Below are 14,923 nucleotides of genomic sequence, written 5' to 3' on the forward strand. Positions count from 1 at the left end.
TATTTATTTATTTTTTATAGAAAGAGGGGCAATACATATTAATGAACATTTTAACAAATGTAAATATGCCAGATTATAGCCTTGGGCTAATTTCCATCTGCAGACCCTCTGGCAGGTTGGTGTTAAACACAAGTTAGTAAAAACATACAGAGACACTATTTACAGGTCATGTGACAAGGACAAAAACAGTGATCACATTATACTAGAACAAACAATGACAAGGAGAGTGGACACAGAGGACAGTATAGATAACAATAACGGAAACACATCAATTATATTGCACAAACCCCAGTATTGTACATGCCCTGACCATCGTGAGATTGCGTTCACCCATTGCACTAACAGTTGTTTCCCTTTTTGTAATACACTAACTCTTTTTCCCGTCCAATATAAAACATGATTATTAAACATGATTACATGTTTGTGTGTAGTAAGTAAGTAAGTAAAATTTATTTATATAGCACTTTTTAAGACAAAAACGCTGTTACAAAGTGCTTCACATAAAAACATGTCAAACGAACAATATTAGAAGAAATATAAAAGCATATCAAACAAGCAATAGTACAATATAAATATAAAATAAGACAACATATTACCCAAATGCCTGTCTAAACAGATGAGTTTTAAGCTGTTTTTTAAAAGAGGCCACCGTGTCGATGGTGCGTAGTGAGGAGGGTAAACCGTTCCAGTATTGGAGCCAGGGTTTGAAAAGCGTGATCCCCCTTTGTTTTCAGACGAGTCCGTGGAATAGATAGACGACCACTATCAGTGGATCTAAGAGTTCGCTTTGGAGAATAGGGTTTGAGAAGCTCCGAGATATAGATGGGGGCCTTGTAACTTGTAATACAATATTCAATATGAGCCAGTATCATAGAATGCAGGAATGTAATCGCTGCTGTGTCTGTTAATGATGTGCGGATATGTCTAAAGTTCTGTATATTAACATTTACAGTTTTCACTACTTTTTTAATGTGTTTTTTAAAGGATAATTTAGAGTCTAGTAGCACTCCCAAATACTTAAATTCCTCAACATTAATTAATTCTTGTGCACCCAAGCAGACTTTTACTGCAGCCACAGTTGTTTTAGGTTTACTAAAAAACATTGATACGGTCTTTTTAAAATTAAGGCACAAGCATGAGTCATTCCGCCATATTAACTTGAATATTCCGGGCAGTATTTTTATTCCCGACATTAATGGTATTAGTGCCACCAAAGGAATTGTTTACTATGCTCACAACCGCATTTTGCTGTGAAATGGCAGGTTGCCCTTGGTTTGAATCTTCTGTGTCTGAGTCATCTGGGCTCCCCATACAGCACTCACACAAGCACACAAACAGATTTTTGCAATTTTGATTGTTTGGCCTAGATTCAGGTTCAGGAGCTGGGTCCTGTTGTTGGTGATGGTGTGTCTGTGACAGTTGATGGTTTATTGGCCATCAACTGGCCATCAACTTTGCATTTTTGATTATTGAATCTAGATTCCAGTTCAGGTGGTGTCTCCTGTGTTGGGTTGGTGACAGTTGATGGTTTATTGGCCATTGCGTTTTAATATCTATTTGCAGATAATTTGTTTTCTCTTGCTTGTAAAAATATACATAGCACAATGTAAACAGAACAAGTAGGATAAATAATAAATAAACAAGAGCAATAAAAAACATAACTACATGTCAAATATTCATTAAAGTTTTTTAATATGAAAAAAATGAAGTGACTTGTAAAGCAATAGTGAAGTTTCTGTTCTGACCTCCATGAACTGTTCCATGACAGAAAAAAACACTTTGGTCTCACCTGTCCAAATGATAGTGTTCCAGAAGTTTTGTAGTTTGTTCCCATTAAACCTTACAAAGCTTTGTTTGTTTTTTAGAACAGAAATAAAACAAATCTGGAACACAAATGATGACATTTAGAGAAATATTACAGATAAAGTAAATAGCAGATTTTATTATTATTTTGCCTTAGTAAAATGTTGAAAAAGTATTAATTTAACAAGCTCCTCCTGCTAGGCATGACTGCAAAATGTAATTACTTATTTAATTATATTTTACATAATTACTTATTTTCTTGAAAAAAAAAAAACATATTAGAGATGACATTTCCTGTTACACCAGTTTAAAACTTTTTGATATGAAATTTTTCTTAACAAAGTTACAAAGTGCTTGAAAAAATAGAAATACTACAAATGTAAACAGAGTAGAATAAAAAATAATAAATAAACGAGAGCAATAAAAACCATAACTACATGTCAAACATTCATAAAAACCCTTTAAGAGTATTCAGAAGCGACTTGTGAGACAATAAAAAGTTTCTATTCTGACCTCAAGAGCTGTTCCATGGAGTGACAGAAAAGAAAAAAGAACACACTGAAATTGTTGTGCGGAAACATAGTACAGTGCTTATTAGCAGTATCATTATAAAACACTACACTTGATTATTAGTAAGTAGAAGTAAAATGACTGGTCTTTGGTTAAAAATGCAGCTACTGAAAATTTTAGCTTATGCATCTTTGTCTCCCCCTGCTGACAAGAGGAAGAATCTTTTTGGCCTGTGACCTCTAAGCATACTGCAGCGTTTTGTGTGTACTGCTGCCACATTACTCCTGAAGTGAAGAAGAGAGTTGCTTAAAATACTAGTTTTAAGATTTGCATCTAATTTCTTTCTCACTTCTCCTCCAGACTGCACCTGGTCTGCATCTGGTAAAAACATAGCAACAGCCAAACCAGTTGGGTTTTCGGACTCCTTTTATGGTAAAGTTCCTTGGAGGGAAGTTACCAAGTGTTATGAAGGAGCAGGAGTGTGGTATGAGTTTGAAGAATCTGTTGATTTTAAACATTTACAGTTGTGTGGGGATTTTCTAAATATATGTATATTAATGTTCCCATTGTTTAACTATTATATTATAATTAGAAATTTAAATGGCAGATTTAACACTACTATAAACAACCTATGTTTACTCTTAATTTGATATTTCATTGTTGTTTCAGACAGTGGGAGGAGCCTCTCACTATATAATCAGGAGCTGCATCTCCTCTCCAGAGCTAGCCTGGGCCAGGTTATGATTGTGAACAGACTATAGTGGCCAGTGTTGGTCAAGTTACTTGAAAAAAGTAATCAGTAACTAATTACCGATTACTTCTTCCAAAAAGTAATCCCGTTACTTTACTGATTACTTATTTTCAAAATTAATTAATTACTTAGTTACTTTTTAAAAACGATTTACAACCTGAATAGGTGATAAAGCGATAGATCTTTCAGCCCAATTCTACTTTTTCTGCATAATCCATCATACAAAATGTAATCAAATGGAAAAGTCTCTTTTTAAAACTTGTTTTATTAGTTTTAATGTTTTAGCTTTATGCATCAAGCAAAAATTTAATTATATGCAACATTCTCTGACTGGAAGAAATTAGTTTAATATTTAAACCTATTTTCTGCACATTCCAGCACATAAAATAAAATATTTTTTGTGTTTACACTCAGTCTTTCAAATAGATGCAAGTAAAACACAGCAGAAAATAAATGACATCAAAGACTAGCGGTCCTGTTGCTCTATTTTCACCTGTAAAGCAGGAGTGGGGTAGGCGGAGGTTTACCCTGGTGCAGGTGTGCCGCAGCGGTCAGTGGAAGAATCCGCGAGTTTCTCTGTGAATTTCCCATTACGTGGTAGCGCACTCTGTGCTTGCTTGGAAGTTTAGGGGGTTTTTTTCGCTGTAAAAAGAAGTTTTCTTCCCACGCACAACGGACGCTAATGTTTTTGTTACTTTTTATGGAAGTAAGGTCAGTACTTCCATGCTTTAAACGCTGCACGCTCATATTCTCTCCGCACTCGATATATGATCCATTGTTGATCTGCACACAGCTGCTGTCACTAACGGTGCACTCGCTTACGTCACTGTCATGAGACATTCTCGCAAAAAAATCACGGTTTTAGTAACGCAGTAACGCAGCGTTCCTACGGGAAAGTAACGGTAATCTAATTACCGTTTTTGCAATAGTAATCCCTTACTTTACTCGTTACCTGAAAAAAGTAATCCGATTACAGTAACGCATTACTGCCCATCTCTGATAGTGGCTTTATTGTCAGGGGCCCCATTAAAGGGGGTTTCACCCAGTGCAAAACTGTTTTTTGAGTAGTTCAGTTTAGTTCAGGATTGTCTTGAAGTTGCAGATGTGTTTTCCACGTTTTGTTTCCTTGTAAAGCTTTTCTAGTTTCATTTTTCATTAGTTGGCTCAACCACAGTTGTGAAGAAAGGAATAAATCAATGGGCTGTCAACCAACATTTTTTTTCTGCCTCTGACTCAGACAACCTTCACAGCCTCTAATTTATTTTCTCCATGGTAGGTCAGAGGTCACTCTGCCACTGTTGGTACTAACTTATATGTCAAAGTGAGGTGGCGCTGTTGACGTTGTTCTTAAGTGGCAGAGAATTTCAAATTCAGTGTTTCAAACAGCTCAACAATTATCACCTGTGACCTGCTCCTCCTGAGCCACAGCTCATGACGAGTTCATGATGAGGTGAACTGAAGAGGAGGAGATGGACATTTGCTGCCAGGGTGAGACACATGTTGCTTGCACAGTCCTTTGGTGCTGCAGGCAGATCCAGGTACAGAGAGAGAAAAGGTGGAGCTGTTGGTGACATGTAGCACTGTTAATGAATTTTGGAAAGTGAGTTATGTCTACTTAGGTTTTTGTGTCTGTGTTAAAAGGACAGGGATTTACAGAATCCCATTTGTTCAAATTTACATGAATAAATATGGTTATGAAATAAGTAATGAAATAAATACATGCTACAATAATTAGCTGTATGAGATTAGCTTTGACTAATATGTATGTCCCTAAGATCAACTCAATCAATTCAATTGGCCTAGATTTTGTCAGGCAAAGTTGCAGAACATTTAAAGTGGATTATATAGGCTAGATATCATTACAAAGTCACAGTATATTCAAAGTATTTTTTTATTTATTGTATGAATTCTTAATTAAAGAACAAATAGTCTGATGTCTTGTATTCATTATGAAAGTATACTAAGTACACTACTTTTTGTTTTGATTTTACAACCACATTATGTTTTAGTATTGTCAATAACACCCTGAATTTGATTTGGTATCAGATTGGAAGAAATTCAGTGATATTGCACAGGCTGTAAATCATCCATGATACATCATGTAACATCTGCTTATATCCTACTAAATTCTGCTGTCTAAATCCACAAAGAGCAGTAAACCTTAGAGGAGCAGCTATAGTAGCACATGTGAGCTCATCACAGCCTGTATACAAAGAAAATCTTAGTGGAGCTTATTAGTGCACTAGTTGCCAAACCATCTACTTGGTCCGAACTTTTTATTCACCAGAAAAAATTGGGAAAGCCAAATTTGAATTAAAAAAATAAAAGTAGTAAATTCATCCTGCAAAATTACGGTTTCGGTCAACAGCTGCATTAAAACAGGTGAGTCAGAAAAACAACTAAAAACAAAAGACAAATGTCATGGACTCAATGTGAAAGGGTTTTTACAGAAGATTTGGATCTGAATTTTGTCTTTATTTCTTATTTCTTTCTATTTCTTCTTTTCTATTCTATTTCTATTGTCTTTTCCCACATGTAAAATCTTACTTTAACCCTAAATCATAAGTACATTTTTGGACCTTCACAGCCCAACAATGGTAAAAGACAGGAAAACAGTGATCCGATTATTTTTACAGGGTTTTTACTTCCATTTTGAAACAGAAAAACAGCTACACATTTGTCCCACTCTTAACCAGATTTCACATCAGACAGCAACATTGGTCTCATTCAACACCAACTTTCTTTACATTCATTCACAGAACAATAAAGTGCAACAGCATCAACACAACTTCATGACAAAAAAGACAGACAGAGGCAGACAAATATAAATTTGGGACACTGAACTTTTGGCACTTCAGGAGGAAGCAGTAGAAATTAAAACTGCACATGGTAACTATTAGTAAATGCTGAATATATTTAGACTTCTCTCTGTCATCGTGAACAAGGAGAAACATTAAATAAATAAAAAGTAACGTACATATTTTCAAAAATATTAAATCTTAAAGTACATTCATATAACCTACATATACAGCATATATACCACCAACATGCAAAAGTCACATAAAATACATCATAAAACAACAGAAGACAACAGAAGGCACCAGCTTGCAAAACTCAAACATGAAGGCAAGAATTAAAGTGAATGAACTGCAGAAATGCACAAAACAAAAATGTATCCTTCATGTTTCTTTAGTATCCTGGAGTCTAAATATTATTATTTAGAAATACAGGGAGTGCAGAATTATTAGGCAAATGAGTATTTTGTCCACATCATCCTCTTCATGCATGTTGTCTTACTCCAAGCTGTATAGGCTCGAAAGCCTACTACCAATTAAGCATATTAGGTGATGTGCATCTCTGTAATGAGAAGGGGTGTGGTCTAATGACATCAACACCCTATATCAGGTGTGCATAATTATTAGGCAACGTCCTTTCCTTTGGCAAAATGGGTCAAAAGAAGGACTTGACAGGCTCAGAAAAGTCAAAAATAGTGAGATATCTTGCAGAGGGATGCAGCAGTCTCAAAATTGCAAAGCTTCTGAAGCGTGATCATCGAACAATCAAGCGTTTCATTCAAAATAGTCAACAGGGTCGCAAGAAGCGTGTGGAAAAACCAAGGCGCCAAATAACTGCCCATGAACTGAGAAAAGTCAAGCGTGCAGCTGCCAAGATGCCACTTGCCACCAGTTTGGCCATATTTCAGAGCTGCAACATCACTGGAGTGCCCAAAAGCACAAGGTGTGCAATACTCAGAGACATGGCCAAGGTAAGAAAGGCTGAAAGACGACCACCACTGAACAAGACACACAAGCTGAAACGTCAAGACTGGGGCAAGAAATATCTCAAGACTGGTTTTTCTAAGGTTTTATGGACTGATGAAATGAGAGTGATTCTTGATGGGCCAGATGGATGGGCCCGTGGCTGGATTGGTAAAGGGCAGAGAGCTCCAGTCCGACTCAGACGCCAGCAAGGTGGAGGTGGAGTACTGGTTTGGGTTAAGTTTTGTTAAGTTGCCTAATAATTATGCACAGTAATAGTCACCTGCACACACAGATATCCCCCTAAAATAGCTAAAACTAAAAACTACTTCCAAAAACATTCAGCTTTGATATTAATGAGTTTTTTGGGTTCATTGAGAACATGGTTGTTGTTCAATAATAACATTATTCCTCAAAAATACAACTCTCCTAATAATTCTGCACTCCCTGTATCATTAAAAGCTTATACTGACTACTAAGTACAAATTTCCATTGACAGATGGAAACAGTTTCCTGTTTCTATAGCACTGACCATCAGGGTTGCTTGGACACCTGATGTGGATGTGGCAGCCATCGATTGCACCCACCGCTTTCAGAAAGGCTCTGTGGCGTGCCAGCCCTGCAAACCCACTAGCTCCAGGTCCTCTGGGGTCGTTTGGTTGTGGATGACATGGTGGCGAATGGCCACCACCTCTTTTGTGACTCGGCGGACGATGTGGTGGACAGTAGAACAAGGCACCCCAAACACTCTTGAGACCACCCTGTATGATGCTCCACTTGCCAACCAGAAAAGTAACACCAGGATCTCAATTGTGGCACCACAACCATGCCACCGATCTTGGTTCAGGAGATTTAGCAACACTGCCAGGGACTCCCTGCTTAGCCGAAAATCAGGCCTTGCATCTTCCTGGTTAAAAAACGGTCCAGGACTGGGACACTCAGGTTAATCCTGCAGTACAATGGTCTTGTCTGTTTAAGGAAAAGGTGGAGAACAACAAAAACAGTTTTAATAGAAAGGTATGATTTGATATGATTTGAGATCAAAGCATTATTCTGATTATTAAGTTTGGGTAAAATATACTAATACTCTGTGAAAAGAGTTACACTTCATCTGTGTAACTAAGCTTTTTTGTGAAACAACCCTGTTTTCAGCTTTGTGACATTTTTACAGCCATTCTATGCACACAAATAAGTTAAACGATCAAATGAATAATAGGAAATAAATAGAAAATGTTCTTCTATAAGTTCCAAAGAGATTTGGTTCAGATATTTTGATTGACCGGCAGTCATTCAGTCACTGGAATTATCCATGAAACATGCCAAGTAATTCCTAAACGTGTGTAGAGTAATGAAAATTATTTTACCTGGATATGATTGTCTCTGATGAGCCTGAGGTGTAAAACTTACCGGCGACATTTCTGGGTCCATTTTTGTAACGTTTTTTTGCACTGTGGTGCTAGCGACCGGAAATACGCAGAAGTAAGGGCGGGAACAGATCGAGAAGGCTAGACCGTCCAATTTCACAGCCGCTCACTTCCGCCTACCTAGCCTCCTGAGGACCCAGCCCACGTAGACCGCAAAGGCCAGGATCCTCAGGGGGATGCAGCCTATGAATTTGGACACCCCTAAGACACGTACAGCCACTTTTCAGCAGACTTAGAGTTCCTTACCATTAAATGCAGACCTTTTTTCCTCCGCTGGGAGTTATCGTCAGCGATTCTGATCACTGCAGTGTATGTAGCTCCAGACGCTAATGCTATGTCTGCTCTTAGCCTCCTACATAGTGCCATTAGGACCCAGCTAAACATATATCAAGATGGGACTCACATAATAGCGGGGGACCTGAATCATGTAGGCTTAAATCTGCGCTCCATCAGCATGTGAAATGTGCTACATGTGGGGATAACCTGCTAGATAAAGTCTACTCCAACATTAAGCAAGGATACAAGGCCATACTAAGACCCCATCTGGGCCAGTCGGACCACGTATCCCTGTTTGTGCTGCCAGCTTACACACCCTCCGTACTACTACATTCGTATTCTCCTACTTCAAGAATTGCACAGGCACTGTCACTACTGAAAAAGGTATCCGGGTGTATGCCAGTCAAAAACCTTGAATGACAAGAGGAAGTCAGGACCCTGCTGAAGAAAAAAACCCTGCCTAAAGGTTGCGAGACATGGAACTGTACAGTGGAGCTAGGGTAAACCTGAAAAGGGGCATCAGACGGGCTAAGCTGGACTATAAAAACAAAATTCAGGATCATCTCCACAGTAATAACTCAATACAGGTGTGGAGGACAGTCCTCAACATCACCAACTACAAACACAGAACCAACGGCGTGGATGGCGATGCTACACTTATAGAGAAGTTGAACTGCTTCTACGCCTGCTTCGAACAGAAAACACCAGAAGTGGCTACTTCACATCCACCAGCCACATCTTAACTGTTGGGGAGGATGGTTTGAGGCGTGTACTAAGGACAGTAAACTCCAAGAAAAAAGCAGGACCCGACTTTAGGGTGCTAAAGGACTGTGCAGACCAGCTCACAGGGGTCTTTATTAAAATATTCAACCTGTCCTTAACACAGACCACTGTTCCATCCTGCCTGAAGTCCTCTACCATCATCCCCATTCCACAGAAAACTACCATCCAGTGCCTAAACGATTTCTGGCCAGTGGCTCTTACTCCAGTCATCTCAAAGTGTCTCGAGGAACTGGTCAGAACTCGCATCATTCAAGGGTTCCCAGCCACATTTGATCCCCACCAGTTTGCATACAGGAAGAACAGATCAACAGAGGATGCCATAGCCATAGCCCTCCATACAACCCTAACTCACTTAGAACAAAAGGACAGTTACATCAGGCTTCTTTTTATTGATTTTAGTTCAGCTTTTAACACCATCGTCCCTGCCAGGCTGGTAACCAAACTACACGACCTCGGCCTCCCTCACTCCACCCGTCTCTGGATCAAGGACTACCTCAGTGACCGCTCACAGAGAGTTAAAGTAGGCCCCCATCGGTCCTCAGCACTCAGCCTCAACACCGGCGTGTGTGCTGAGTCCCCTGCTATACACTCTATACACTCACGACTGCACCCCCACCCACCCGTGAAACACTATTTTTAAGTTGTGGACGACACAACTGTGATCGGGCTCATCACGGGGGAGATGAGTCTGCATACAGGGACAAAGTGGAAAATCTGCGATCATGGTGCAGCCGGAACAACCTGGTCCTCAACATGACAAAAACCAAAGAAATAATAGCTGACTTCAGGAGCAAATCTGACCCTCAGCCCTTACACATTAACGGGGACTGTGTGGAGAGGGTCTCTGAAAACAAAGACCACATGTATGATAAATCAGGAATTTTAAAGTGTTTGATTTAAAACTTAATGTTTTCATTTTAAATTTGAAAATCTAATCAGCATATTCCTCTGATCAATAATCAATCAATAATTATCTGTGTGATCACAGATAATAACCATTGATGTCTGCTCAGTTCAACATTTCTGTTCCTGTTTACTTTCGTCAGCAGTTTGAAGGCCACAATGTTCACTATGCAAGGAACTCCCCCCCGCCTCCTCCACCTCAACCCCTCAGTGGAAAATCAACACCCACAGGCAGCTGACAAGGGGGTGGGGGAGGAGTATAAAAGTGAGGAGTTGCTTAGAATGAAGGTTTGAATGAGACTGCTGGATTGGCTCTTAGCGTCGGCTTATTCAGACTCTCAAAGGTCCTCAGGTAGACACAGTCTTCCTCAGGACTCTTCATAGCACCTCACCTGTCATCAAACCTCCTCATTCATCCTCAGACCTTCTCAGACCTCATCAGGTGTGCAGTGATGCCGTGGCTGCTGTCCTCTCAGCTTGACTACGTGTCTTCGTCTCCATCTGAGCGGCAATGTGAGCGGACGGCGTTCTCCTTCTATTGCTCTGTGCGGGAGCGACTTCCTGTCTGGCTGCTGGAAGACATGCGCTGCATGGAGGTCTTCTGCTGGGACGACGGCCACCCTCGAGCCTTCCTGCCATCAGAGGCGCTGCTTTACGCCCTCATACATGACCACCAGGACTATGCACAATACCTGCTCAACAGGTACTCTGTGAGCGCGCTCAGAGCGCCACGGTGCAGTTACTGCTGCTGTCGCGGCAGTGGGGCACCACACCTGAATATTGCGGTTCGCTATGACCGCTTGGTGATCCTCGGTATGATGATGGCAGCTCTGAAGAACTGTGGTGAGCAAACCAAGCGACAGGACTACCTGGACAGCTGCGGCGGCTGCTCGCACGTTGCAGATGCAGGAAAGAGTGCTGTGCAGCTAGCGGTGGAACTGTCGCACGCCGATTGTTTGCTGCTACTGCTGGTCGAGGGTGCACGGCCCGACGGCCTCGATGCCGCTCTGCAGAGACTTGTTTCTTGTGACGTGTCAAAACGACACCACGCGCAGCGCTGTCTGGACTACCTGCTGCTCTTTCTGCCCAAACCACCATTGCTGCAGCGGCTGCAGGACGAACCGCAGCGCTGGCAAAGCCTGTTGGGAAACAAAGTGTTCAGCTGGCTCCAAGGTGTGGCGCCGCCTCCCCTGCTGCTGCAGGCATTGCGTTCTTTGGTGCAGTTTGGTGCAGACCGAATCAGCTTGCTGCCCGACTTCCTGCAGCTGCACAGCTGGTAGTGAGATCATATTAGCATGGAAATCCTCTTGTAACTGGACAGTGTGCCATTGACGTAAAGGCATGATGTAAATAGACTGAAAGCATCAGGCTTTAGGTCCCAGAGTATGGTGGAGCTGCCCTGAGATAAGGTTTAACTGCCAATCAGTTTCATTAGCTGCTTAGACAGGACACTGCTGGATCTCGAGAACACATGACAGGAAACATCACACCTAATAAAACCTGAATAAACTGTAAATAAATTGTAAATAAACTGTAATAAAGTGTGATGGCGATAAAAGCCGAACCTTCCTGGCTGTGTTTGTGATCCTGATGATGGTTTAATTAATTTTAGATCAATAGTGCAGACTCTGGTGTATCTTTGTGAATCTAAATAATCAAGTTATTTTTTTATGTGCAGCAAAGCCCAAAGTTTTAAAATGGTCCTCCATAATCCAATAGGATGAAATCCTGAAATCTGGTTGAGACAGACAAAAAAGGATTATATGATCGAACAAGATCAAATAATCCAGTCTGGGTGTTTAGCTGAATCACACTGATTTGTGTTGTTCAAATTATTTTAGGATAAGATAAGATAAGTGTAAGGCGGAGGCAGATCTCCCGCCATGGCAGGGAAATTTGTGCATTACCTCAGTTTAGGTGCAGATGGCAGAAGAAAAATACAAAAAACAAATAAAATACAAACAAATAAAAAATAATTAAGATAATATACTATATACAATGGTGGCATACACAGTATGTGATTATGGATAAAGGGTTGTGGAAATATGCAAGACATAAATGTAACTATTCTAAGTAATAGATAAGTATTTTAGATAAGTATTTTACTTTATTTAATATGTGTATGTATATTTAGTGTGCACACACGCACACACTAAATATACATACACATATACCTGCACACGTCCATACATATAAAAAGTGCAATATGCATGAAGTTTGACCGTGGATGTCCATAATGTCCAGTGACATCGTGACTGAGGAGTTATAGACGCTAACTGCTGTTGGGAAGAATGACCTGCGACAGCGCTCCTTCCACTTTGATGAGATCAGGATTACTTACATCCATCCAGCAGGCTAAAACGACACTTGGGTGTGGATGAAATAATGAATTAATTGCTAATGAAATATTTCATAAAATACTTGTGTAAAATCTGATCATGGTTAAGGATCTTTTATTTAGTGTGAATTTTTTCCAGTTCTGTTTTGGAGAAAAAGCCCAGTTTGAATTGGCCTCCGTCTGATCAGCAGGACCCAGTGTGTCAGCTTCTTCTCAGGTTAGATTCACTGTGGCAGTGATGTGGCAAAACTCTAATTTTAACCTGCATCTGTTTGAACTCTGACCTCAGATCTGACTCGCTTCAGCTCCAGCTGCTCTGTCCCTCTTGTCCTCCTTCCCCCCTTTTTATTGACTTATTTCAAACAAATAGGCTGTTTTGTTCTTGACCTCAGTGAATAAAACATTTGATGACATGAGTTAGGGTTGGATATAAAATCTGATAATATCAGATATAATCTGATCAAACATTTATCCTAAACAACCTGAGGTGAGATAGTTGACCCGTTTCCCCTCAGAAAACTCAGAAGTCCTGTGGACTCACCTGCACCTCACTCCTTTTATTCTTCTTTCCCTTTTAAATAACTTTCTCGTGTCCTCAGGTTTTATTGAAGTGTCAGTCAATCAACGACTGTGCTCAGCTGTGATGAAGATCTTTTTGCTTTTAACTCCGTATGAGTATTGATCATCTGCAGCATCTGACTTCAGTACTTGAAGTTTCTGATTGTAGTCTACTGACCAATCAGGAGTAAAGGAGCAGTGGATCCAGAATATGGAGGAGGGTTGTGACGAATCACAGAGACTCTCAGACATCATGTGACACTGTCAAATAATTAAAACCTTCCTTCTATTTCACATCACCTGACACACACACGCCATATCTTTTATTACTCATAAAACATTTATCGCTCATTTGTCATGGCTGACTTCTCATCAGAAGGTTGGCGCTTTGATCCCTGGCTGCTCCGACCTGCATACCTGAGCAAGACACTGAATCCCAAGTTGCACCTGATAGGTATGCATGCAATGTCTAAATGAGGCGTGTTGTGCAGTTCCATGTACCATGTTGGCAGATCCAGAAGTATGTGGACGCATTCATTTTTATAGTATAGACCAGGGGTAGGCAACCTGTCTGATGATGAGTGCCATCTAAAATTTCCTCAGATGTCAGTGTGCCATATGATTGCATTAGCAATAAATTTAATAACGCTCTATATTAACAGTTACACACTATATAGAACCACTTTATAGAATTATATTTGTTCACAGATGTTTGCAGCTATCAGCGAATAGTTATCAGCTATTTTGAAACAGAAAAAAAGACTTTTTATCCATAACAAGAACTCCATAACTGTACAACAGAAAATACAAATGCTATTTATGGTCTCCTCACAACACTGATAAGAAAAATAAACTAAGCCAATATGGCATGTTTGTTAATACAGAGACACACATGTTAATGTGATCTCTGGTCTCCCACTCAGAGACACAGGTCTCCCAGTGTCCAGCATTCAGACGGCTACCTGAGGACTCATGTGAGGGAAAATCTGCTCACACAGATATGTAGAGCCAAATACTGTCAATAAGGCCTCTGCAATGTTCTGAAGACAGTTAAACTTGTCAGGTAGTGATGTCCAGCAGGTGAACATGCAAGCTCCATGAACACGCACAGCTGTGGATTCCTGCTGCGTTTGTAGTTCTGCAAACTTTTACCCCCACAGAGTCGAGCTTTTCAGTTCAATCAGCTGCATTTCGATGTCCTCTGTGTCCAACCAGTTAATGTGAGACAAATCCAGCTGGTTTGATCAGAAAAGAAAACATTGGTCGATACACCTGAAAAGTCCCAAAAACACATTGTGAATTCTGTCTCGAGTCTACGGATGTATCCGTGTATTTCTTGCGGCGCTGATGCTGAGAGGACAGCTCCTGAAGCTTTTGAAGTGTTGGGATATGGAAATTTCAACATCGCTTGAAAAAACTGCCAGCTAGCAACGTCCCTCTCACCAGTAGGCTAAGTTACTTTTAGCCAATTACAAGTTGAATCTGGTAGTTGGGGTTAAGTAAGATACCATCAGTAAGAAGCGGCAAAACTAATATGTCTACGCGAGTTAATCTGCAATGTGTACCACCGGCCCAGCTATTTATTTTTTAATGCACCTTCTCAGATTAATTCACTGCGTGTCGTGCCATCAGCTAACCCTTAGCGTGCCAGCTGTGGCACACATGCCCAGGGTTGCCGACCCCTGGCTTAGACTGTTTGTTGGAGAGTTTGCTGGTTTGTTGATCATAGCTGAAACATGAAGGCAGAAAACATCTATTCATTTTTCCTTGAAATTCTGTCAATCCAATCAATAACCATTGAATAAGCTGACGCTGCATC

At 40.3% G+C, this 14,923-nt stretch overlaps 1 protein-coding gene across 1 annotated transcript; it reads left to right on the forward strand.

Moving 5' to 3' along the window:
• Positions 1 to 10,322: 10,322 nt before the first annotated feature.
• Positions 10,323 to 12,436, forward strand: ankrd9 (ankyrin repeat domain 9). Its single transcript, XM_086275215.1, has one exon. The coding sequence runs from the start codon at positions 10,661 to 10,663 to the stop codon at positions 11,486 to 11,488; it is 828 nt and encodes a 275-aa protein (XP_086131341.1). The 5' UTR covers positions 10,323 to 10,660; the 3' UTR covers positions 11,489 to 12,436.
• Positions 12,437 to 14,923: the final 2,487 nt, after the last annotated feature.

Source organism: Aulonocara sp. 'chitande type north' Nkhata Bay, linkage group LG19, assembly GCF_057382095.1.
Source record: "Aulonocara sp. 'chitande type north' Nkhata Bay isolate Kocher_YH1m ecotype deep benthic linkage group LG19, A_spYH_male_GT1.1, whole genome shotgun sequence".
NCBI lineage: Eukaryota > Metazoa > Chordata > Actinopteri > Cichliformes > Cichlidae > Aulonocara > Aulonocara sp. 'chitande type north' Nkhata Bay.

Excerpts from the sequence above, each read along its gene's own strand:
- ankrd9 (XM_086275215.1), top strand. The coding sequence starts at position 10,661 with ATGCCGTGGCTGCTGTCCTCTCAGCTTGACTACGTGTCTTCGTCTCCA.